This window comes from Dermacentor andersoni, chromosome 4 (genome assembly GCF_023375885.2).
Source record: "Dermacentor andersoni chromosome 4, qqDerAnde1_hic_scaffold, whole genome shotgun sequence".
Lineage (NCBI taxonomy): Eukaryota > Metazoa > Arthropoda > Arachnida > Ixodida > Ixodidae > Dermacentor > Dermacentor andersoni.
In genome coordinates this window covers 143698576-143724052 of record NC_092817.1, presented here as the reverse complement: position 1 = coordinate 143724052, position 25477 = coordinate 143698576, and the positions used below count along the sequence as shown (strand labels likewise).

The 25477-nt window shown below is 45.6% G+C and overlaps 1 protein-coding gene across 2 annotated transcripts; it reads right to left on the bottom strand.

Moving 5' to 3' along the window:
* Window positions 1-773: 773 nt before the first annotated feature.
* LOC126537865 (uncharacterized) lies at window positions 774-10566 on the bottom strand. Of its 2 annotated transcripts, XM_072287933.1 has the most exons (5): window positions 10477-10566; window positions 8063-8205; window positions 7028-7096; window positions 5894-5974; window positions 774-3014 (listed from the first exon to the last, which is right to left on the bottom strand). In XM_072287933.1, exons 2-5 carry the CDS (start codon window positions 8109-8111, stop codon window positions 2902-2904), a joined length of 312 nt encoding a protein of 103 aa, XP_072144034.1. In that variant the 5' UTR covers window positions 8112-8205; window positions 10477-10566; the 3' UTR covers window positions 774-2901. The 2 variants fall into 2 exon arrangements, 1 of the variants encoding a protein (XP_072144034.1); XR_007600854.3 differs by lacking the exon at window positions 8063-8205 and having other exon boundaries at window positions 10477-10557.
* Between the last annotated feature and the right edge of the window lie 14911 nt (window positions 10567-25477).

Sequence of the window (25477 nt, the reverse complement as noted above, 5' to 3'; positions counted from 1 at the left end):
AGAGTAAATTGAGAGCGACAGACACAATAAAAAGAAATTAGAAATGACTATTGCTTATTTGATGGTGAAAAAAGCTGAGGCAACAGATGACATCACATACACTGTCAAACCAAACAGTAATCAAAAACTGCAAATGTTGCAGGTCCAAGTAGTTAATTGTGCTATTGCAGAAAAACTGAGCGCTTTCTTGAAATGCTTCCTTGTGTGCGTTTAGTGGTGGGCGGTGAAAGGCAAATTAGCAGTCTTTCAAATGTTTGAAATCACTGAAATGCGATTTGTTTTGTTTTCTTTTGTTTGCATTAAAGTTAACGGTGTTCTTGAACAAGTTATTGCCTGTCCAAACTACTACACACATTGCACGAGGTCCTTGAAGTTACTGTGTCGGGGCCTCGAAAGTCCTTGAAAACCATTGAATTTTTTTCTTCAATATTGCTACGAACCCAGTAGAACAACTGTCATGGAGTAAAAACCTTGGCTGAACAGGGGCTTATACGCAGAGCACAGGAAGACTAGAAATGCCGTAGTAGGCATGGAGGGCCCTGAAAAAAAATGTGCCACATCCGCTCGTCTGCCTTATGTTTCTGCACCGACTGTCGCATTTTTAATAGAAGTGCACTTTCTGTTCTACTCCAATAAATGCAACATTACGAACTCCAGTGTGGGGCAGTCCTTCAGCCAGTGCAGAACATTTTCTGTACATCCGAGTCAGCTCTGTCATTTTTCCAGCATTGTAGTACAAGATTTGTTAAACTGGTTTAGCAGAATATGAGCAGTTTACTCTTAAATTAGCTGTTTATTTGTATGCACAAGTTCAGGTCCTCAGTTTGGTTGCATGACAAATTGCCATACCTCAATAGATACAAGAAACAATTTTATTGCAGTTTAATAAATTCCAAACAGTAATAATCACAACAATATAATGACATACATTTCTTTTGGTACGTATACAGCCCATGTCTTGGCAGTGTATAAATTCAACTATACACCGCAAGTACTGTGTCCTGACCACTATTATTCCCATGTGTAAAACCATCACAGCAATTCAACAAATATCACAGTAATTAGTGACATACACTTTGTAACTGCTTTACATGAGCATAATGTATACAAATGGTCCCTGTGTACCTACACATGACTAGTGCCACCCGAGTACTATTACTCACAGGTGTAAAACCAACAAAGCAGTTCTTTAAAAAATATCACAGCGCTTAGTGACCTACATGCTGTAACTCCCTTGCAGAAACTTAATACAAACACGTGAGGACACAGAAAGCTAGCAGTGGGCATACATGGGAATACCACCGCCTCAATACTAATTCACAAGTGTAAAACCAACCAAGCAGTTCTTTAAAGAATATCACAATGCTTAGTGACATACATTTTCTAACTAGCTTATATAAGCTTTATACAAACATGAGAACATACACAAAGCTAGCGGTGCACCCGCATAGAAGTGCGGCCATCTGAACACGATTATTTGCAAATGTAAGCTCAACAGAACAGTTCGTTATAGTGACGCACATTTTGTAACTGCCTTATACAAGCTTAGTGCAAGCACAAGAATGCAGAAAAATATAAATTAAAAACTTGCTCTATGCATACACAAACAGATCAACACAAATGGTAAACACCACTTTGAAGACAAATGTGACTGTGGCAAAGCGCAGTGCTGTGCCGGTTGAAATTGCCACCCACAAAAGTATTGAGCAATGCTTAAACCACAGGCAATAAAGTGCTGAAAGGCTGCGTCTCTAACGTAACTATTTTAATTCAAATTTCTTGAATATAGGGCTCGCTTGCAGATAAGGCATCTGATCCAACTGACCTGATTTTACACCTGCTACATGCATACAATGCACTCAGATATAACTGGTAATAATAATTATAAAAGGCATTTAAAAACTTGATAGTATGATGAAGATGCATGACTAGAAAAGTTCTGTCCCCCTCGTACTTGTTAAAAAGGTGTAAGTACGACACATGTTCTTCTTTCCTCAATTTTTGCATTAATGGACAGCCGGGAACCTCGAACCGACACAAAAAAAAAGATACTGCTATGTTAATAGTGTTATGAATAATTTTTTGTGAAAGCTTTTTTACAGACAAGTTGCAGTCTCGTTTCTGGAGGTTGAGCTGTATCTTGTAAAATAACTTGAAAAGTGGTCACATGGGAACATGACACTATATCATAATGATAGTTTCAGTTGACTCTCTTGCCCTACAAGTCGCTGCTCACTGTGGCCAGTGATGCAACAGCAGTGTCTGTGTGATTTTCATCACACTTCTGTCCTATGCCATTCTTACCAGAGTTGGCGGCACATAGATACCCAAATTTCGATAGTGTTGCTTTCTCAGGTGGTTGCTTTTGATTTTCTCAATATCAGTTGGCACTTCAGCTGCATCAAACTTCTTTTTTACCTCTTCAACAACAACATCAACAACAATCTTATGACACCTGTGTTGTCCTTCTAGTTGCCTACAAAGACCAGTCAATCTAGCAACAACACTGACAGTCTCTACTATCTTGTAATGGGGGAGAGGTGTGTCCCACCATGTGTTCCACATTGTTGTCACTATGTGGGCTGGCTGGGGAGGCAACAACTGTAATATGTTTGCATTTGCATATATTAAAGTGATACTTGTACTGTGTTATAACACCTAACTTAGTCTTGCACTTGCTGCACAATAACACTGGCTCACAGTCGTGGTGAAAAGCTTTTGTATGTTGAGCAAATGAGTTGTATCCACTACAAAAAAAGTCAGTGATAGCACACATGTTGCTCTACCAGGCCTGGTGTGGTTCCTTCTGACACTGCTGCTGATGCTGACGCGCTGCTGCTTGCCTCGTACACTGTTGCAGCTGCAGTAGACATGGCAGTCTCTGTATCTATTGCTGCCGTGTCATCTGTCATGGTAACTTCCAAGTGGTATCGGGCTCACTTCTGCAACAGAGATGTTGTTTGCCCCTTGAGGGCTCTCATGATCAGGGCCAATAATTTCGTAGGCATTGTCTCCTGCATCGAAGAACCAATAAGAACAGCATGAATTAATAAACATAGCTCTAAAAAGTACGGACATCAAGACTTAACCACGAGCTTTGCACATAAGTGACCGGGCTTAATGAATAATACTTGCAGGAGGAGTTACACAATTGTTTGTGTATATTACAGTAAAGCCTCATCAGAAGATATTCAAGAGGCACGGGAAACATGTCTCTCGAAACCAAAAATTTTGAGACACTGAGGAGCCAGACTAGATCACTTTATTATGCATCATCACTAAAGTACGTTTTGATATATCTGAAGGAATAAATGCTCAGGGTGGCTTAAAAGGCCCCTAAACCACTTCTCGACATTTTTTGAACATTTCAAGTAAACACTCGTATCGAAATCAGAATGCCGTCACGATCGACGAAGCCAAATGCCAGAGTGCGTAGCACTGCCGGAGCACCACAATATGAAGAAAATGACCCCGTGCGCGTCTCTGGACCTATCCTGCACCCCCCAGTTTGTCCTGACCAGGCTGTCTCTGATGATGTCACCAGTTTCCGGTGCTGTCGATTGGTCGAACGAAAGTGTACGACTGCCGGCAAGGCCTGCAAGCAAATACACACACTCCTTCTTCCTCGTCGCGTTGCGCGCGATGCCATTGTGGGCAGCCAATGGGGGCAAAGAACAGAAACGCCAACAGAAGGGTCTCCCTATGAGGCTCTTCAACACGAGTCACCATACAGTTCCGTTGTATTAGCGCCACCCCTCGCAGGACGATGGGCCAGCGCGGCAGCAACAGAGCTCATTGGTGTTGGCCTGTCCCGTAACATTTGGAGGTGTACTAGGCAAGGAAAAGACGATACTGTCCATATGGCGTGTACCAGATGAAAGAGTAAAATGAGTGGGGACTACTTTTCGATAATCAAACACACGTAGCTCCACTATTACTGCACCGTTTCGAAAAATTCTCGTGGCTACCTGTTCATTGCCTTATTGTGTAGAACTGCAACACCGCAACTAAATTTCAAGCTCGGTGCTTTAGGGGCCCTTTAAAGAAGACATTCACAGCTTTTTAGTGACTGTAGATTGTGTTAGCTTCCTTCCCAACTTCTGGAATTTAAACACTTCACTTTGCAAGCCTTGTTGCTCGCAGTACCTTTGAGGTGCTCTTAGACGCTCGTCAGCTTCAATTGCCGACACTTTCTGCCCTGCACTGTCCTCGTTGCCCTCCTTTTCTGGTTCATGCTAAAAGAGACATGCGCGATTGACTTGTGTAAGGATTGCGTGATCTTTACGCCCTTCGGAGCACACAAGGTGCACAAAGTGAATGTGTCTGGGTTGTGTCCCTTCGAAGTAGTGAATACTTAAAAAGTCATCCTTAGTAACAAAGGTGTCTCTTGTATACAGTATTGTTAACGTGGCAAACATCGGAAAACCAACCAAACCATTTTCAGATGTCTCTTACAACCAAGTGCATCTTGTAATGAGATTCTACTGTACTGAATATTTTTCAACTATGGATCATCTGCATGTACATATAGTCACAAAGACATGTTGTGTGGAATGGCGAATCGGGAAACAGTTCGTACTCTTACTTTTTGTCCCTAACATAAGCAGCTGATAACAATATGATAAAAAAAGCAGGCAATGAGGCTAGAATGGAACATAATCCTTCAGCTCTAAACAGTTTTTTGGGCCCACATCATTCCCCCATATGACATAAGGAAACAACTTGATTGCAGTAATGGCTGCATGTGATCTGAGTTGATTGAAACAAACTATACGTAAGGTTGTCCTGTATGTAATTTTATCAGAGTGCTTTTTAGATGTCCTGCTGGTGATCCTGGCTGCGCGATGCTTCTCATGCTTTTTGGCACGATTCCTTTTTTTCCACTCCACTTTTTTTTTCAGATTTTCTCCCCTTTCCCTTCCCCTTTGTGTAAAATAGCACACTTGAAGTATCAAATCTGTTGAACTAACGTGTGTATCAAACCTGTTAACATGTGTGCTTCTCTGTGGTCTGTGTTCTATTTTTGCGCTGCACAATTAAATTCAAGATGAAAGATGGAACGTCGTGTGTGTGTGTGTGTGTGTGTGTGTGTGTGTGTGTGTGTGTGTGTGTGTGTGTGTGTGTGTGTGTGTGTGTGTGTGTGTGTGTGTGTGTGTGTGTGTGTGTGTGTGTGTGTGTGTGTGTGTGTGTGTGTGTGTGTGTGTGTGTGTGTGTGTGTGTGTGTGTGTGTGTGTGTGTGTGTGTGTGTGTGTGTGTGTGTGTGTGTGTGTGTGTGTGTGTGTGTGTGTGTGTGTGTGTGTGTGTGTGTGTGTGTGTGTGTGTGTGTGTGTGTGTGTGTGTGTGTGTGTGTGTGTGTGTGTGTGTGTGTGTGTGTGTGTGTGTGTGTGTGTGTGTGTGTGTGTGTGTGTGTGTGTGTGTGTGTGTGTGTGTGTGTGTGTGTGTGTGTGTGTGTGTGTGTGTGTGTGTGTGTGTGTGTGTGTGTGTGTGTGTGTGTGTGTGTGTGTGTGTGTGTGTGTGTGTGTGTGTGTGTGTGTGTGTGTGTGTGTGTGTGTGTGTGTGTGTGTGTGTGTGTGTGTGTGTGTGTGTGTGTGTGTGTGTGTGTGTGTGTGTGTGTGTGTGTGTGTGTGTGTGTGTGTGTGTGTGTGTGTGTGTGTGTGTGTGTGTGTGTGTGTGTGTGTCATGTTTTGAAATATATGTACATGCAGGAGTGCCTGCATGCCCTTCTCTCCTGCTCCAGTGACGAAAAGGAGAGCCTGTTTATGTACCATAGTAAAAAATTCAAAGGTTTTCGCTGTGCCCATTACATCCCTTATCATATGGATCTGTCACAATACAGAGTAGCAGTGGTCCATAATACTAGCCCATCCCAACATAATTATAAATTAACACATACCGACATGCTGCGAAACAGCTGTTGCAAAGCCGCTGGTGAAGGCAATTTCCGCAGCACTGCAGTGGTACAGCCGAGTTCCACCTGTATAGTGACAAATCCATATGCGTGTTAGCAACTCAGTAGTTGCTGATGGTTTCATAAGCTTTACACTACACAATAAAGTAATCTAGACAACTTTGTTGGAACAAATGCACATAATTAGGACACCACTTAAACACTAACACGATTAATTGCCCCCAATCTCTCACTCACTAAGGGATAATACTACTGAAACATCGGTGGAGAGCTCATATTAACACAGCCCATAAAGGACAAGCGTTCTTTGAGGAAAACAGCTATAACAGCGGTTAGTTTTCTTGATCATTTTATGTGGTAGCTTTGATTTAAATGTCATGCAGTACTATAATATACGAAGTGCCGCATTTCTAGCAGCAGAAGGCGTCGTCAGGCTCATGGTACAACAGATTTTTGCACTGTTTGTCAGTGAGCCGACACATACAAAGAAAACCGAATTCACACATACATATACAGTGTCAAGTGCACTTCTTCTGAGAACGCAGCCACCAGTTCCAATGTTGCTGAAAAGAAAGGTTATATAAAGTGCGAGACTGCATGGAACTGCCACTTATGACTGTAAATGTATGGTCTGCTGATTGCAGAGGTAGTCACATGCTATTTCTAGTCTCTTTTAGAAGCATTACTAAAGAATAAATTAAAATCTATTCATAAGTCACGAATTTCATGCATCCACAGTTTGGCTAAATAACCTGTGAGAAAAAGACATGTTTACCTGGAATAGCAACCTTTTTTCCTGCTGCAAAACTTTCCTTCGAATTAATGAAATAACTTTACAGCGTCATAATGCGTTTCTCGCAACTACTTGCCGGCAGTGGCGAGTTAGTGTTTATATCCGACTCATTGGGCGACAATATTGCCAAACACAAATGCTTCACGAACACGAGAACACGTCCCTCGCAGAGAATAGCAACCATATATGCCTCTGTGAGACATGATCGCACCTTTGTGGTCAAAATGTACATTAGAACGACATCACCATCTCATTAAAAAAAAAAAGCCTCCGTACAAGGCAGCCGCCAACTGCATAATGTGAAATTGCAACTGATGTCCACTTACTGGTGGCCTGTGTTTGAGTCACTTTTGGCAGTTGACTGGGTGCTGAGAAATGCACGTCCTGGGTTGTCCCTGCAAAACATACAGGGTTATGTCAAATGTTGAAAATATATATATGCCGGCATTTCATCAGTCGCAAAACAAACGAGTAAACTAATAAACAACTGTAATGTAAACAGAGTACACATCATAAGATAAGCTGTCAACTGTTAATGCATTACGCAAAAAACCTAATGCATAGGAAAGACTATATGTATACACACGAAGCTGACACACAATTTAATTCGCTCTAGGTTTTTCCGTGCAGTATATTCATATTATTATGTCTCGTGGTTAGAGCAAAATTAGCGTAAATTACGAACTAAATTATCTACCCTGGAAACTTTTCTTCAATATGCACCTGTGCGCGCTTCGAACGAGTAGCGTTGTAAAATTTACGTAGATGGCATTTAACATAGTTGCTGAACACGGACTTCCTTTGCCCTGTGTCGTGTACAGTGAGCTACATATATCTGCCCCCCCCCCCCCTTTTTGTACTAGCCATACTGCGTGCCACTGCACCTATACGCACGTCAATAAACCTCACGACACAGAAATAAAAAAAAGCGCCAATCACCCATGCCTGCATGTTGTAGTGGGCCTAACCTAACCAAGCATGGCTGTTGCTTTTTATAGTAAACACAGGCACCGTGCTCATTGCAAGTATGTATCATGTCGCTAAGCAAATATGCAATTTCATCGTACCACTATTTTTTTATCACATGGATATATCTGTTGAGAGGCAAGACAAAAAGCAGTCACTTCTCAGAACTAATCAGCTTTCTTAAAACACATTTTTAACTTTTCACTGACACTTGCTGCTATGTGTTTGTCTCCAGAGAGCATACTTGATTTGACTTTCCAATCAGAGACATTACATAAATATACCATGTTAAGATGACTGCCTGGACCACGTGAGAATTTTCATCTTCGTGTAACATACTGTATCTTGAATTTGTTGACATTTGGTCAAATGGTACACCCAATATACCCACATACTAGTTTTCTTGTCCAAATAACATGCCAATGTATTTTGATTTTTTGGCATTGGCTCCTCTGCACTACGTGAAGTCGCGCTGCACTGACTCTTTCACATCCTCGTGTCCTTGCAGCTGCCTTCTTGCGTTATATAAAGCGGGTGCCTGAAAAATATCGTATGCAAAAGTCAACACAAGGGCATGGTTCAAAACAACATCAAGACAGTCAAGGCCATGGCAATAAAAAAGTCTTAGCTCTTAGTCTTCCTAGTGAAATGCATGCAAAACATCCATATGACTGCAACAGTCAACTGCTAAACTAACTTCAATTTTTAGATTTAAGCAAAAAAACAAATAAACCACAGTTCATCCTTGTTTTTTATGAATGTTAGAATACTCCTGCTAATGAATAGAATATTGGTCATTTTCAGACGTCATAGGTCTGTCATGAGTCTGGTGTATCGCAAACACCACTTGTGACACATCCTAAGCACGTGCCCAGTGTGCCCCCCCCCCCCCCCCACACCATCCCTGGTTGTGCCACTGCTGAAGCCATAATTTGAGGATTATAGCTGCAAACATGATGCTGAGTAGGGATGAAAATATTGTCCTTCAGCTCAATGGATATATGGATGTGCCTATAAAAAAGGGCAACAAGGCTTGTTATGGCAAGCTTACCGACATTTCAATACTAACAAGTTCACTGCGGCCTGCATCTAAGCTTACTAAAAGGCATGAACTTATTTTCATGCATGAGGTGCGCAGTGGAGTTCATTTTTGACAGACCCGACTACTGCTGCAGTTTGAAATCTAGCATTTTAGATTCTTGTAGGCATGTAAAAGTTGCAGTTAAACCGCAGTTATTAGTTTATTACACCAACCTATTGTTCTGTGTACTACAGACTGGTAACACGGAATTAAAGCAACATTTTATTTTGATATTTTATTTCTCTACTAAAAATATTCAAGCGATAAACACATCTTGATCTGCCATGCTATAGCAAAATGCACACATTACGCTTGTAACCCCCAGAGGAAGGCTGATTTAGCTGTTCATATGACATATCTCTGACACGCCAGCTCATATTAGCAAATGCACAGGCATGTCCAAAACAATAAGCGTATGCAAAGCGCCCCTGCAATTGTAATTCCACACAGCAGCCGTTATATTCGATGCCGATGCGTAACTAGCTGCTCGACAATTCACCGAGTTCGTAGACATAAGCACCCTTTCAGTTTCGCACCGTGCACGAAAACCGCAACAGGAGACAAAACCAGACCTATAATCACACCATTTCAACATGAGCAAAAACAGTTCAGTCTTAGGGATAAACACTGTGAGAGCGATTTAGTGCGCGACGGCGACGAGCGACGGCTTCGAGCGACAAAGCGGGCCGTCGCTTGAACAGATGGCTCGGTTCTGGAAATCTGGAAATCGTCGCTCGTCACCCAGAAGTGCTATGAGCGACTAGCCAATAGCGCGAAGCCGGAACTGGATGTACATACATCGCTCAAATACTACCGATTGTCGCGCGGAACGAGCAAATGATTCAATTTTTATACGTGCAAGGATAAGAACGTACTGCAAGACCTCCGGAAATATTTTATGCTACTTTTTATAGTAAAATACATCAACGTAAATTACTAAAGCACGCGTCACGCGTGACTGCAGCCCTCATGCCGGCAACACCGGGGAGGCGTCGCTCAAAATCGTCGCTCGCACGGAGTACGACTTGTAGGCGACGAGCGAACGCGACAGCCATCTCCGTCGCGTCGCTTGTAGCTGCCGCGCGCAAGATCGCTTATATGGGGTTTATACTTTTTTCAGCATAAAACATGGATTCCTCATGCGTTTTCAGTAAGTTCAAGATAACGCGCCCAACTGACCTCTTGCAGCATGCAGCTGAATGCCTGCGGCAAAGTTTCTGACTAGCACTGGTGCTGCACGTAACTTCAGTGGTCGCAGATTCCCCCTGCGCGAGACACCGTCAAGCGCGCGGTTTATTTATAAAAAAAAAGCATGCTGCCAGCAAAATGACGCCTTCTGTTATGTGATTCCTTAGTTCAACAGCGTTCCGTACACAGTAGACTGCCAAACTGAATAAATTCAAACACACAAAACGCACGCTAATCACGCTCCGCATAGGCTCGGAATCACGGGCTGGTGAACTAACCATTTTAAGCGTCCTCTCGCCTGGCGTCTTATTGAACATACCATAGTTCTGGCAGCGTTTGCGATTTTTAAAGCTCTTACGGACAACGGCAAAGTGATAAAATCACATGCAGTTATCGCGACGACTGGCTTTTTCGATTGACATCGAGAGACAACGCGTACGCCTAGTCCTTTGTCAATCGCGTCGGCTAAGCGCAGCGACGACTTCCTGGCGATAGCATGACATATACGGAGAATGTGCACCTAAGTTAGAATTCACTTACCGTGGAGGATTTGTTGTTATATCCAAGGCATGACGAACGACTGTCGTGTTTTCGTGGCGGCGCGAGATGGCTGACACACGATCTCCCTCGGCATGGCCTTTGCTCGCTGGATGGATCTTCTTTCTCCGGTGCTGTGTTGTTCCGCGATCTTGAGCGCGCGCGCGCGCGGTGGAGCCACTCCGAGTGAAAAAGTAGAGCGCTCGCTACGCGTTCCTTTGAACTGCGGCGGCCTGTTCTCTTAGAAGCAAAACGATGTGTTCTTTGCTCAGCGTGCATGAATGATACATTGCCATGTTCGGGGCCAGCCACCTACAGTTGAAGCAGAAGATTACGCTACGTTTTGTTTTCTATGGCCGCAAGAGTCTCTCTTTTCTATTGTCGCAAGAGTCTTTTCACTCTCTCTCTCTGAAGGGGAGAGTGAAAAGCACATTTCACTCTCTCCTTGGTGACAGAGTGAACAATGCATTTCACTCTCCTCGACATTTTGCGAGAGTAAAACGACGCTTTGAAGAGTGAACCGGCAGCTTCACTCCTGCGATACCCTTCCTAGTTTTTAGAGTGTATAGTAGGGGTGGGCCAACTGAAATTTAAGAGAGAATCAACTTGAAATTTCGAGGATATCCAATTTGACTGCTGAAGTCTGGGGGGAGGGCAACTTACATTTGGGGGTTGGCCAAATTAAATTTGGGGATAAGCGAAGTTGAAATCTGGGGTGGGCGAACTTAAATGGTGGAGTTGGCCAACTGAAATTTTAGGGTGGGCCGACTGAAGTTCATGGATAACCATCATATTCAGTTTAGAGACCACAGCGCAAAAGCTACTTTCACATTGAGAAGACAAATACATGCACGGACGATGCACTCACAATTAATTCATTATAAGAAGGCGCGCTGAATATAATACCTGGCATGCACTTTCAACATTCTCAATGCTGTTATCACCATTTTTCAAAATTTTCGACACCACAGGGGAGCGCAATTGGCCCAAAATCATGTACCTCCATCGAATACTGCAGCCCGTCCGCGGGAGCCAAGGAGAAAGAGCGTGCCGCGCGCAGCTAGCACGCGAGAAGATTCGAGGAAGAAAGCACCGCAGGGAGGAGAGTGCCGCTACTTTCATTTTATCAAGGTTCTGTTCGCGCGCAGCCCGCGAACAGAGCGAAGGCGAGCAAGCGCATCGAGGCACCCTAACGACGCGAGCTAGTCTGGTGCCGTCTGGTAGTCATCGTCGCCATAGTCTGTCTTGCGCGGCACTACGTTTTCTTCTCACGCTTTCGCGATACCCTCCTCCAACGCTTTCCTCCTGCGCTTTCCTCCTCGCGCTCTCTTCGATATCGCCGCCTTTCATCGGCAGCTGCGCCCCGCGTTTGCGCTCATCTTTAGCTGTGCTCATTATGACGCCGGCGCTCACCGCAGGAACGGGTGCCTAAGGACTGTGGTCTAAAAGATCGCAACAGCAATACCAACGGACACAGCAAGTTCAAAGCCACGCACGATTCCGCTTCACTGCGACCTGACCTGACTGCGACATGGCGATGCGGCCAGTCTCAGTAATTCGCGAGCACACGTGACACAAGACACCTCCCGACTGCGAATTGCCGGTGCGGCCAACTTCAGCGTTAGCACCACAGCCGTGAAGTTGTCTTTCCTGCAAGAAGGGTTCTTTCTGCCCACGTGTCTACGCTTGGAGAATAGCGGCGCGAGCGATGAGTTGTCAGTCGCGAAACTCTGGCTCCCTAAAGGGATCCTATACAATAACTCTAGTCTGGCTGTACCTCTGCCGGTTGTTCGGTGTTGGAGCCACTGATAAAACTGCACTGTGTGGAACTGAGAAAGTTGTAACTTCCAATGTCTATTTTGATGGGGGTCATAAATAATCTTTCTGTGTGCAATGAAAGCTCCCCAGAACAATTCTCCACATATCTGTTTATTGAACCAGTGGCATAGCGTTGAATTAACTCGAAATATGTTTTAGATAGTTTCAATCACACATTATCGTGCCTCGCAACTTTGCTGCCGTGGTGAGATGAAGGGACGCGGTAAAGACTACATCACCTATAATTCACTTCACATGAAAGGGTCAAACGGGTATCGCTAGCGTCTCGCCTGAAGTGGGAAGGCTGTGAGCAGTGGCGTAGCTAGGTCGTCTGGCACCCGGGGCCCACAGGTCTTCTGTCACCCCCCCCCCCCCCCCCCCCCCGGGTGTAATCGAGGAAGGCGAGGATATCGACAATTTCCGGGTTTCAGCACCAGGACAGCCGCTTTGGGTACCGCGCACGTCCTCCGGGTCCCCCTCTCCTTCGCTTTATTTCCCAGAGATCGCAAATGCAGCAGGTATTGGCGGCGAGGAGTTAGGGAGTCGCCATCTATCGGAAGCGCCTCGCTGGCGTAGCATGAGGGATCACGCGGCGCGCTCCTCATAGGTTTTGCTGTCAGCGCTCATTGAAAACACCACGCGGGAGCTCTCCCGGATATTTTTGGAAATACTTTCGAAACGAGAGAAGGTTTTTAATGTCTAAATAATAATCTTGGGCAAACTGAAAGCACAGAATCGTTTACAGACGCCATCTCTTTACCGAATACGTACAGTGAATTAACGCCACTGTGCGCGGTCGCCGCGATGGAGTCTCCCGAACCGGCTTCTTGCGTGAAAGGTAGGTAAACGCTGAGAGCAAACTATGTGAAATATGTTCTTATAGTGTTTGTATAACTAAATGGAGCGTAATAGAATGAAGCCTCAATGCAGCGATCGCACAGATTCGCAGCGACCGACTGCGCGTCTGCATGCATGTCCGCGCACTGTTTCGCTTTCGCCGCGTGCGCATTTTCGCACCGTGCCATGAGCTTTAGGCCGCAGAATATGAGCATTTGACAGTATACAAGCAACCATTGTTGCTAGGGCGCTATCAGAGCTGTTCAAAAATAATTTCATTGTAGAGACTTCGACGCCTACGGGGACTGATGTGCCGTCGCAACGATTCAATCTTGTTTTTTTTAATTCTTGGACGTTTCAATATTATTTCTCGAGTTGCGTCGCACTATATGTTTATCGGTGTTCTCAACGTGCGATTTCCCGCTGCTTCTTTTTTTGTAATCCAGTGCATTATTTCATAACACAAACATGACCATATGCCATGCTTTCTTTTAATGTGCTTCTTAGCGCTCCCTTTCCACTACAGTGAACTTGCCAGTATCTATAGCATCGACAAGTTCGTACACCAAACCGTCATGACATTATTCGGGCGGCGGACTCGGGCGAGCGTCTCAGTGCACGTTTTTCGAACATCGCTGACCCGGCGCCGTAGCAGAAATCTTCCTCGCGTCTGTGCTTGCTGCATACCCGAGTTGTAGCCGATGACTGTTTGCCGATTTTATGCTTCGGGAGCCAAGCTAACGCAGCTTCTTGTCTTGCGGCTACGTATGAATAAGGCTGACACCGGGCTCCGTTGCGTACGTCCGGCATTGCAGCACCAAGCAGTAGCCTACCATGTCGCGCGCCTTCAAAGGCAGCCACTACCTGTTGTAGTGCTTTCAATCGTTGTAAAGGAGACACTCGAAGCGGGAAAATCTCGCCCCTAAATGAGGACCGCAGCGCACGAGGGAACTTAAACTCTCATTTCCAGTTCGTTTCGGCGCTCCCGAAGCAGCCAGCCGACGCGGCCGCTATGTCCACGTGATCCCTCATAGCACGTCACGCCGACGGTGGCGCCAGCTTTTCCAGTGGGGGAGCTCAAGGCCAATACACGCTGTTTTTTCTGCGCCGAATAACACTGGGTGTTGCACTGATAACTTGTGATAAGCGCATGTGCACACCTTCTGTCAGACTGTAAGGCTTGGCAACCAATACAAATGCGGCATCGTGGCAAATACGGCTCACGTCACAATAAAAAAAAAATTTATGAAGTTTTAATTACCAATTTTAGCGGCGACATTGCATTTGCAAAATTAAAGGCCGACATTCATATCTTTCCCAACAACAACTTCACAAAAATCGTCGAAGGTACTATGGCCCGCAGTATTTTGGATGTTGTCAGCCCTGAACGAAAATAAAAATTAAATTGTGTCTCAGTGACGCTGATTTCCCCACCATATTAGAAAAAGGGAAAACGCCACCTGCCTCCCTGCTGCACGGGCGCGAATGCTGTGACAATTACAAGTTCTCTTCATTCTGATCAATAAAGCCTTGTTTTTATTTGCTGCTATACGGACAAACGTGATTATCCGAGCTGCGGTACCACCAAAAGATTGGGAACAGAATAGAGGACGCTTCGCGTCGATTCTTGGCATCACCATAAAAAAAAAAAGACCACGATGAAGCCCGTGCCAGCGAAACCTGTTGGTCTGCACTCGCAATGGAGAGGGTTGAGGGATCAATGTCACTGGTCCACTATTTCATATTTCTTTCGCTACTTCCATACTGGGCGCCACCTGCAGTGCCAAAGTACTGTAGGTTGTAGCACCCAAAACGAATTTGTTTAAAGAGTTTTTGTTCAGTTAATATGACTTTCAGTCCTCAATTCTTGGAATTGAAGTGCTTCCTCTATAAGTACTAATTAAGGGATTATTAAGGATATGGTTATTACTTATCTGCCATATTTTTCACGCTACCGAGTTCCTAGTAATCACAAAGACACATAACTTCATAGAATATCGGGAAATATCCTTACAAAATTCGCATTTTTTTAATATTCTGTGCAGCTCACACAGACACTGTGCTTGTGACATGAAGTCACACAACAACAACAGTTTTCTGAAACTTTAGAGGGTAAGAAGGAAAGCGTGAAACATAACAGCAGGTTTCGCAGCGGCTTCTCGGAGTGAGCGGGAGAGGGGAAGTAAAAGCGAGCTGAACATCGCGGCGCCCGCGACTATATACAGCCTGTCGATTCATACGCCGCAAACTCTTTGGCCGTACCGAGTTTGAAGACGATCCATAGAATCGCATTCGCGACTTTTGACTGCCGCACTTACGCAACGTCGCTCTCAACGAACGCTTCGCCGTAAACGCGAGCGCCGGGCGCGCTGGTTGAACCCCCTCTTTCTGCTGTCTTTGTTCGTCTTCGCTGCGCGTTCTGAACGGAAGAGGGACCCAAGAGCCTCAACGCTTTACAACGCCTCACTGTATGTTTAGCGACTCCTGCTCCCCGCATGAACGCACCGCACGAGCGCACCCCACGTGAAACATTCCGCTAAGGCGAATAGTTTAGCGACCATTTTGCGAATTGAATTTTTTAGCCCGCACATTCGTGCAATTATTTCGTGGGGTGTTGATAGAGCTGCAGCCGACAATTCCGCGGCGCAACGCATCGGGTACATGAGCTCGGGCTACTGGATACTGGAGCATTCTTTGCCATTTGCGCCCAGTTAAGCCGGCGGAAAGAGGGGTGTCATCAGGCGTATGACACCCCCCCCCCCCCGCTGGCCCCTTGCACCCGGGGCCCACGGCCCCCCGGCCCCCCCTGTTGCTACGCCACTGGCTGTGAGCTCTTATGTTCGTCAGGGCAGTGGCCTGGCTCCCGTTTCATCCTGATGGCGGAAGTCTGGGGGAGGCATAGCCATCAATCACTTCGCTTCTTCGATAAAAGCTGATGCTGGAAATTTCTGCTGAATAATTACGTGCGGATACTTTGACCCCAAAATGAATTTTTTAACTAGAATGCCAGAGAGCGCAACTGCAACGACACTGTAGGAGGTTCCCATAAGTGACATCGTGGTTATGGACTCTATGCCAGGTTAGCATGAGCGAGTGTACTTATCACGCCTGATCTACCTCGCTTTAATCTCATGCGACGGTGAGCAGCACCAGACCATGCACACAAACATTGGGCCCATGTCCCGTGCGTCTGCTATGGCCTCGTGCGTCTGCTATGCGTTGCTTGAAACTCACCAGCCTGTATGACCGCCTGTGACTGCCTGAATGTTGCATGCTTGAGTGCGTAATAGTGGAGACTGTGACCTCCTTATCTCCTCTTTCAATCCCCTTTCCCGCTTCTCTACTGCAGGGGAGCTTACTGGGCTCCGCCTGGTTGACCTCCTTAACCTTTTATTGTGACTTATCTCTCTCTCTCTTTAATTGTATTTGTATGGGAATATCGTTTCCTTGACCATGGTCCAATTTCAGTACGTGACCAAGATAAATGTACTCGTTTTGTAAAGTTTCACGTGGTTGACTACCGCTCACGAACAGTCGTTCTCTTTTTCCAGATTAATGAACATTACCGGAGTGTAAGACACATAAATTTCATCTGTCATAAGCAAAAATCAAAGGAGGTTCAAAAAAGAAAAATTAGCATGTTGCGCTAACCTTAAAGGATGGTCTTCCAAGTAGCCCTGACTCCTGAATCATCGATACACTTCAGTGTAATGGAAAAAATTACGAACTTTTCCGCATAAGGTATGTAGATAGTATCACTGATTCTAGTGGAAAAGCAGGGCAAAAAAATGCTACGCCGCAGCGGCAACGCCACAATTTACGTTGCGGAATCCGCAGTCATACCCAGAATGGCTAAATTTCATCTTATATAGCGCAAGTACTCCAAATACGATGCAAAATAAAAAAGAAAACACCTGCACGGGTCACGTAGGATACAGGATGTATGTTCTCGAAAAATTTTGGAGGACGCTTAAGCTTCGCTTTTAAGAGTGGAATGCGATTGCATCCAAAGATTCTTGACTGCTTGTCACGCTTCCCGGCAGCAGAAGCTTTCTTGCAGATGCGCGGAGGTGAGCGCGATGGTGTTGTTGCAAAGAACCGAGCGTGTCACGCCGCTCTATGAATGGTATAAACTCGGGAAAAGGGGCTTGCGTTTGAGTTTCCGCTTAACAGAATTATATTTTATGGTATATCCAAATTAAACGGCGACGCTATCACGCCTGTAGGTCGCGCTTAAGTCATACTTTACGATTTTTCTGACGCATTTTATGTTGAGGAATTCAATTATTTCAGTAACGCCTCTGCGCAACGCGGACTGCCTGCGTGGTTGTCGCTTTGATCAATTTTTCACAAAACGGACGTCCAACGCCGACAACGCATTCTTATGACACGGGGCCCTTAACGCTTTCGCGTTAATACGATCGAACACGTTCACTGCCATTGTCCCCTATACAGCGCACACAGGCAGCCACTCGCGAGCGTGCTGGCGCTTTTTGACCACCGGCTGTTTTCATAGCAGAAAGTCCTGGAAAGCTGACCTATAGCGCCGTCACACAAGTCGAACAAGGCATTCTTGAAAATTTTGCCTTCGAGTAGCCTAGTAGAGAGGCTCTAGCGGCGCGACTATCACCTGTAAGCACACGTGATACTTCATTGCACAGGCGAGCCTTCCTATGTTCTGTGCTCGCTCCTTTCGCGGATGCATGGCCTACCGAAGTTTAGCAGGAGCAGCTGTGCCATCTGATTTCTTCAGCCCGAGAATGAGTGACCAACACTTGCACTATCTCCAAGCTAGTCACCAGCTGTCAGACGCACTTGTTTCGGAGCTCCGACTTCTACAGGACCGGGCATCTAGGAGAACCTGCGGCAGGTAATGATTCCGCACTACGGCATCACTGTGGCTACACCCCGTTCACAACCTAAGCTGCCGGTGCTGCCTAGTACACCCCTCTCGAACTGCGTGAACCCAGCACTAGCAATAACGACAGCATCTACTTTCCGTAGCCCCTCAGACGAAAGCCCTGGCAAATTACACAACATAGCGGCTTCGGTTCAAAGAGCTTCGAAATAAGGTCAATGTTATGATACGTCTAGCAAAACGTAATAACATACGAGCAAAATTCACGTACGCTCGTTGTGACAGCAGGAAGACATGATCCCTAATTAACAATCTTAAAGGTGGTGATGTAAACACTAATCGCCATGTTGATCTGATGTCTCGTTTTTCTTCAAATGGTACTGCCACCGCTAATAATTTTAACTCCTTTTTTTCAAAAGTGTCTGGTGTAGCGAGACCTCATCCAGATATTTGCACATTGCAAACTAGTAATTCAGAATCCGCCCTTCTTCCCATGTTTTCGGAACATGATCTCAAATCAATCCTTTTCAGTCTAAAACCAAATAAGTCTCCAGGAATTGATGGTATTTCAATATTAGAGCTGCGCAGAACTTTCGAAGCAATAAAAGACGTGCCACTACTAATTTTAAACAATATTATTACCACCGGTATCATTCCCGATTATCTGAAAAATGCGCTGGTCATTCCTCTTTTTAAAAGTGGCGCATGCAACAATAATGAAAACTACCGGGCTATTTCAATCCTTTCATGCTTTGGGCAGATATTGGATAAACATCTGCTCAAGGCAATGAGCAGCTTTTTAAACAATCATGGCGTGTTATCTCCTAGCCAGTATGGCTTTGTGCCGAATCGGGGTACGCAGTTGCTGCTTGAAGATTTTTCCGATACACTAAACTCTGCGTTTGAACACAATCAGATTGCTTGTGCACTGTTTCTCGACGTCCGCAAAGCGTTTGACAGTGTCTGCCATAGTATACTACTAATCAAACTTTCTTTGCTAGGCTTTCGGGATGCGTTTTTGCGGCTTCTGAAAAACTTCTTATTTCACAGGCACCAACTTGTGTCTATTCGAAAATTTCGTAGCAACCTGACTGAAATTAAAGCTGGCGTCCCCCAATGTTCAATTTTAAGTCCGTTATTATTTAATTTATATTTTAACAATTTATCTAATGTTGTGAACGTCAAATTATATCAGTATGCTGATGACACTGTCCTTGTTTCACACGCTCAAAGTTACACTGACGCCATCTCTTGTTTACAAATGGCAACAACAAAAGTGATGGACTGGTTTCAGAATAATGTAGTCCATATCAATGCGTCCAAAACTCAACTAATCTGTTTCCACAACCCTGTCAAGCAAGTTACCCTATTGTCCTCATTATATTTGCACACATCGCATTGCAATCCCTGTTTGTGTGCCCCTGTGCAATACGCCTGTTCAATAAAATACCTTGAAGTTTTTTTTTTTACAGTGATTTATCCTGGAACTCTCATTTCCCATATATTTGTCAAAAACTTCACGCAGTGTCTTGTGTATTGTATAATATTAAATTTTACATGCCATTGTCTGTCCGAAAACTTGTAGTACATGCCTTATGCTACAGTGTAATCCGGTATGGGATATCTACATATGGTCATGTCGCTCAACATTTGGTAAACCGGGTCAACTCCGTCCTTCGTAGCATTCTGAAGCATGTTGCTTATGATGTCTCCCCCAAATCTGATGTGTTCAAAACTTTGTCTTTACCAGATTTCAATTCTTTGCTGCTGGAAACTGTTATCTTAAAGCATCTTTGGATAAGCCAGTATAAAATTTCTTATGTGCCTGTTTGTTCCTTGAGACCAAAGAATCCTTACGTTACACCCCGCTGTAAGGCGAGATATGGTCGAAGACTCCGTAACTGTTATGTCCCAGCAATGTTTAATTTACTTCCTCAAAGCATACAAGATGTGAAGACGAAATATGGTCTCAGAAAGGCTCTTAGACACATTAATACGTGATGGGAAGCCTGTCATGTGTGTGTGTCTTTATTTTTTCTCGCACTGTTGTATACAAACTAATGACGTGTTACTGATGGCTCTGTCGCTGTCTGCCAGGCACTGCCGTTCAAGCCCACTGAGGCTTTGGCAGGCCCGATTCTTCCATTGTATGATTCTCAAGTCATCTATAAAGTATTATTATTATTATTATTATTATTATTATTATTATTATTATTATTATTATTATTATTATTATTATTATTATTATTATTATTATTATACGAGCAGCGGCCGGGCTGACCACATCTCAAAACCAAGGTCTTGCTTGTCGTAAATACGCAGCCCTGCACAACTGTACCAGCACCTGAAATAGTGACGTGGCATGAGTCAGCAAAGGCAACAATAGGCTCAGCGACACTCACAGTTCTCCGCCACTGCCACCGTTGCACGCCGTTCTACGACACCGTCTTCTGTGTTGTTTCCTTCAACGGCCTGAACTCTCGGCACGTGTCAAGAACCGGGCAGTATGCTTCAACGCTGCTTGCCGAGTTGCACCGCACTGGGCGCGCAGACGTTGACAACGCAAGATGACGTCCTCAACGCACAAGATTATGCGCCCTGTCTCCAGACATCCTCAGCCACGACCAACAGAGAGCTATTTGTGCCCTTAGCCGCAACACGGACTTTACCTGGACTTCTTAACTGACGCTACGAATTGCCACTCATGTATGTAGGCTTGCAGTCTTTCTTATATACGCACCTTCTGCACATATTTCATTAGCGCTTCGCACTAGGAGGGGGGCCCTGTAGCAGCTCGACTATTGCCTCAGAGACGGTGAAGAAAAAGACGGCTGGCGTGCATAGAGCTTAAGAAAAACACACTGGCGGCTCGACCTGAGCGGCCGCGGTATCGGCCGCTCCCGAGACCCAGCGGCACTACAGCTGGCCGGCCTAAATAAAGCGTGGCAAGCGCAGCTACCTCTTCACGCCGCCTCCCACAAGGCTATAGTTCTCACGGACGTTCCTAACCACCTCTAATTTTTTTCGTGAATTTGCTTTTCTCTCCGCTGTTTTCTCCGTCTTTCATTTCCCCGTCCCCAAGTGCAAGGTAGCAAACCAGAATCTTTTCGGCTTTACTTCCCCACCTTTCCCACCCGGTTTGTTTCTCCGCTCTTTCTTTTTCTTTTAGACAATACAGAATCTTTATGAAAAGGCTATAAGAAACGCGAGCGTGGCGTTCTTGCAGAGGAGCTCCTAGGCATAGTTACTGTACTAACTCTAGTAGACAAGCTGCCCATAGGACACATGCATTGAAATGTGGTAACCTCAACCCATGTTCCTACGCTGACGTTGGCAGCTCCTCAGACGTTTCCTAGAGTTAGCGATAGCAGTCACTTTTAATCTGAGAACCTATCGCTTCTAGTGTTGTTATGTGGTGTGTGCTGCTGTGTGTGTGGGTGTGTGCGTGCGTGTGTGTGTGTGTGTGTGTGTGTGTGTGTGTGTGTGTGCGTGCGTGCGTGCGTGCGTGCGTGCGTGTGTGCGTGTGCGTGTGCGTGTGCGTGTGTGTGTGTGTGTGTGTGTGTGTGTGTGTGTGTGTGTGTGTGTGTGTGTGTGTGTGTGTGTGTGTGTGTGTGTGTGTGTTGGCTGTGGCGCCGTGCAGCTGGCCGTTATGCCAACTATGGCTGATCCGGTTAAAATTTCCTGCTGTATGTGTTTCCCAGGGTCACGCGCTAGCGAAAGTGCAGTATAACTCTTAAAGCGAATTGAAGACATCATAGGTGCCTGTGAACAACTCGGCATTAAAGTGCACGCTGTTGTACGTCACATGGGCCCTTGCAACCAGGCAGTATGGCGGGGCTTCAGCTTGTCTTCTGTCAAGCAAGTCGAAAATAAGCGTTATGTTCCTCACCCGTAGGACTACGTACGCCATTTGTGATATTTAGCAATGTCCCTCACTTACTGAAAAACTTAAGGAGCCATTTAACAAGGAGGCAGAATGTTTATTTGCCGGATGACGTCGTGGAAGCAAACAACTTTCCAAGAAATGTCTCTATCGGGCCTATTGAGGAGCTGATTGAGCATGAAGATCATGCCGAGTTCAATGTGACACCACGGCTTAAGAAAGCGTGTCATAGCCCTGGGTATATTGACAAATTGAAAGTTGTACCAGAATATACGCTTTTCCATCATTGCACTGCTGCTGCAATTCAATGCCACATTGAAACGGGAAACTTAGACAAACAAGCGCTGACAAATGCTTGGTATGTAGATCAGGTGCACATTGGCTCAATATGATGACGTCCAGGTAAATATAAGCACGGATGCCCAAAAGGGAAAAGGGGCATATGTTTCTTGAAGAATTCATAATCCTCACTCGGAATTTGTCAATTGGAAGCGCAAGAAGGATATGGAAACCAGTTCAGACTGGAATTCTCCTGTAAACAGGAGCTTCTCTTGCCATTCAACAGGAACCGCTGATGAACCAAGGCTTCTCCTTGGTACTAGGTACGTCGAATTCCAGAAGGCCTGTAAACGCTTGTCTGCTGCCTTGTTTCTAGACGTCACAGGGGCTCACGATAACGTTGCCATTGACACCATCCTTAAAACGTTAGAAGCTATAGGAATTGGTGCGAAGATATATCTCTGGGCTTGCAGCTGCCTACAGATGCGACCATCCTACGTGCTCACCGGGGATGGCCCGACGCTCCAGTATTATAGTAGCCACGGACTGCCCCATGGCAGAGTACCAAGGCCAACGCTCTTTAATCTAGCCTTTATCGGACTACTCGAGGAGCTGTCAAGCACCGTTCAACTCTATCTACGCCGACGATGCCTGTATCTTTACGTCGGGGGTGACAGGCTTCAGCTTCGCGCTCGGCTTCAGAAGGCGGCTTCATTGACATCATGTTACCTTCGCAAACAAGGTCTGGAGGTGACGTGGGAAAAGTGTGCAGTGTTGGCGTTTACCCGGAAGCCAATGTCTGCATACGCCATATCAATCAACGGACAAGTGATATCGTCCAGGAGAAGTCAGAGATTCTTGAGTGTCGTGATTGAGACAGATTTGTCCTGGACTCCTCACGTGAACACATGAAAAAGCGCCTGATTGCTATATGTCATCTGTTCAGCTTCCTTGCAGGAAAGAACTGGGGGTATCCACACAATCCAAGGTTAAAGCTCTACAGGGTGTTGTTTGTTGGGTTCCTCCAATACAGCCCACCTGTTATATCCAACACCTGCAAAACCAGTTTGCGCACAGTTCAAACCATTCAAGCCCAAGCTCTGAGAATATGCCTTGGATTACCAAGCAGTGCGTCAACGGCTGAAACTATTGCCTTTACTCAAGATTATTTAATCATGACGCACATCACTGTCGACACAATGCGTGCACATGTCAGGCACATTGTCCGGACCCCTTGCCACCACCTCGCCGCACTCACCTTGGAAATGCCCCGCACATCATTTAGCACAACCGTCAGGGCATATCGTGCCTCGCTTACATCAGGGTACACACCTGCGGCGAGGTCGGTGTCTCCTCCGCGGCGTTTGTGCCGTCCTGAAGTACACCTCAGAATTTCAGGACTTCAGAAAAAGATCTACCACCACTTGGACTAAAACAATTGAGCTTACTCCTGTTGTACGAGAAATACAGTAGCCACGCGTACATCTATACTGACGGATCGACCACATTGACCAGTTCTGTGGGTGCTGTGTTTATACCGACAAGAGAAGTAACACTGCGATTCAAGACGTCACATGTCATGGCGTCCACGGCTGCAGAACTCACGGCTCTGCGCAGTGCGCTCCAATTTATGGACACAGAGAGTCCTGGTATATGGACCGTGTTTTCCGATTCGAGACCGGCTTTATACACCATGCAGTCAATTCTCAGACGTGGAGCTCACGAACAGCTAACATACGAAATCGTCAAACTTCACCACGACGTCAAACAGAAAGGCCACGAAATTATTTTCCAATGGCTACCTGGCCATTGCGGGAAGCAATGCAATGCAGAAAGATCGCGCCTCAGTAGCAGCCTGAAGAAGACCGTTTCCAAGGTGGTGACAATTGACATACTTGACTATCACAGTGTTCCGAACAAACTTGCATTGTTTGTTGCATACGTTTCTCTTCGAACAAATTAAACGAGCGGATTTTGGAAGAAAAGCAATCTCCTAGGTGCGACAACAAAAGTTCAGGTATGCCTGAAGCTGCAATTGCTGATAATTAACTGTTGGTGTCCAAGCTGGAAGTAGTTCGTGTCGAGTACACCAAGGATGAAAGCCAGGCTGTGATTTAACGGTGCAGTTTCCGGGATGATCTTCCGTATTTCTACTTTTTATATAGATGTATTCATTTGTGTACACGTCATGCATCATGTTATAATACCAATAGCCTTATTTTTTTCGAAAGTAGTCCTATTAGGGTTATTATAATTACACGACGGTATTTCGCCCTCGTCAGCAGTTATTCTGGCGGCTAGCTTCCCACGCTATGCGTGCCGCCCTCGCGCCTGTTTAGGCTTTTCCTAGACGCTAGAGTTATACTATGTCCGCGCAACCTCGAGCGATCGGAAAGCGCGTTTTCTCATCTTGGCCCGCGGGGACGGGAGGCTTTGTTCCTGCCGCAAAGCTCTCTACGTCTCAGTAAGGTGCCTGGTGGTGGTCTCGTACGGACGATGCCCTCTCGGTGAGCGCAAATTTCCCCTCATCTTTTAAGAGGTTCAATACTTACAAGCATTTGTCTCGCAAACCATATTTATTTCAAGGAAATTTTCCACGTCTCAATAATTTCTCTCGTCGTATTCGAGTGCCGATTGCCGTGTTATAGTTTGTTAACGAAGCTTTCCCTCAAGTCTAAATATTTTAAGGCAGTTTTCCTTGTCTCTAAAGCCGCTCGAGTTCGCTCTTCTCCTCGGGTAGCCATTTTTCCAAGTATGCCTTCCAACCGACTATCGCGGACAACATGAGTCCCTTTCCACGTAAGTGTGAGGCTCGGAGCAGGAGCTGTGGCGCTTGAAAGTAGCCTGGGGCCTGACGAACCAACCGACTGAGCTATCTTTCGGGGCAACATCGAAGGGTCACGTGTTCAAATCACCTGTTATGTTCCTTTTTTTTTCGCCCCTTTTTTTTCTTTCTTTTAATGTCTTTTCCTTTATTTTATCACTGTACGGGAACCCTCCTAAAATAAAAAAAAGAAAGATATATATCTTCAAATATGTATGGCCTCACATGTGCAGGTCATAAATACCAGGTTCTCTAGCCGAGTGCCACCCGTGCGGTATAACCGAGCTCAGATTGGTCCACCTTGACTGATCAAATAGGGCACCACTGTATATTAAATGAGGCGTACAACTCCTGCGGGACCCGCCGTGGTTACTCAGTGGCTATGGTGTTAGACTGCTGAGCACGAGGTCGCGGGATCGGATCCCGGCCACGGCGGCCGCATTTCGATGGGGGCGAAATGCGACAACACCCGTGTACTTAGATTTAGGTGCACGTTAAAGAACCC

What these genes read in the sequence shown, in the direction of transcription:
- LOC126537865 (XM_072287933.1), bottom strand. Translation starts at nt 8,111, where the DNA reads ATGCCAAAAAATCAAAATACATTGGCATGTTATTTGGACAAGAAAACT. An exon ending in TTATTTGGACAAGAAAACTA is followed by an intron (nt 7,097 to 8,062) that starts GTATGTGGGTAT and finishes TATGTTTTGCAG; the next exon opens with GGACAACCCAGGACGTGCAT. An exon ending in GACTCAAACACAGGCCACCA is followed by an intron (nt 5,975 to 7,027) that starts GTAAGTGGACAT and finishes GTCACTATACAG; the next exon opens with GTGGAACTCGGCTGTACCAC.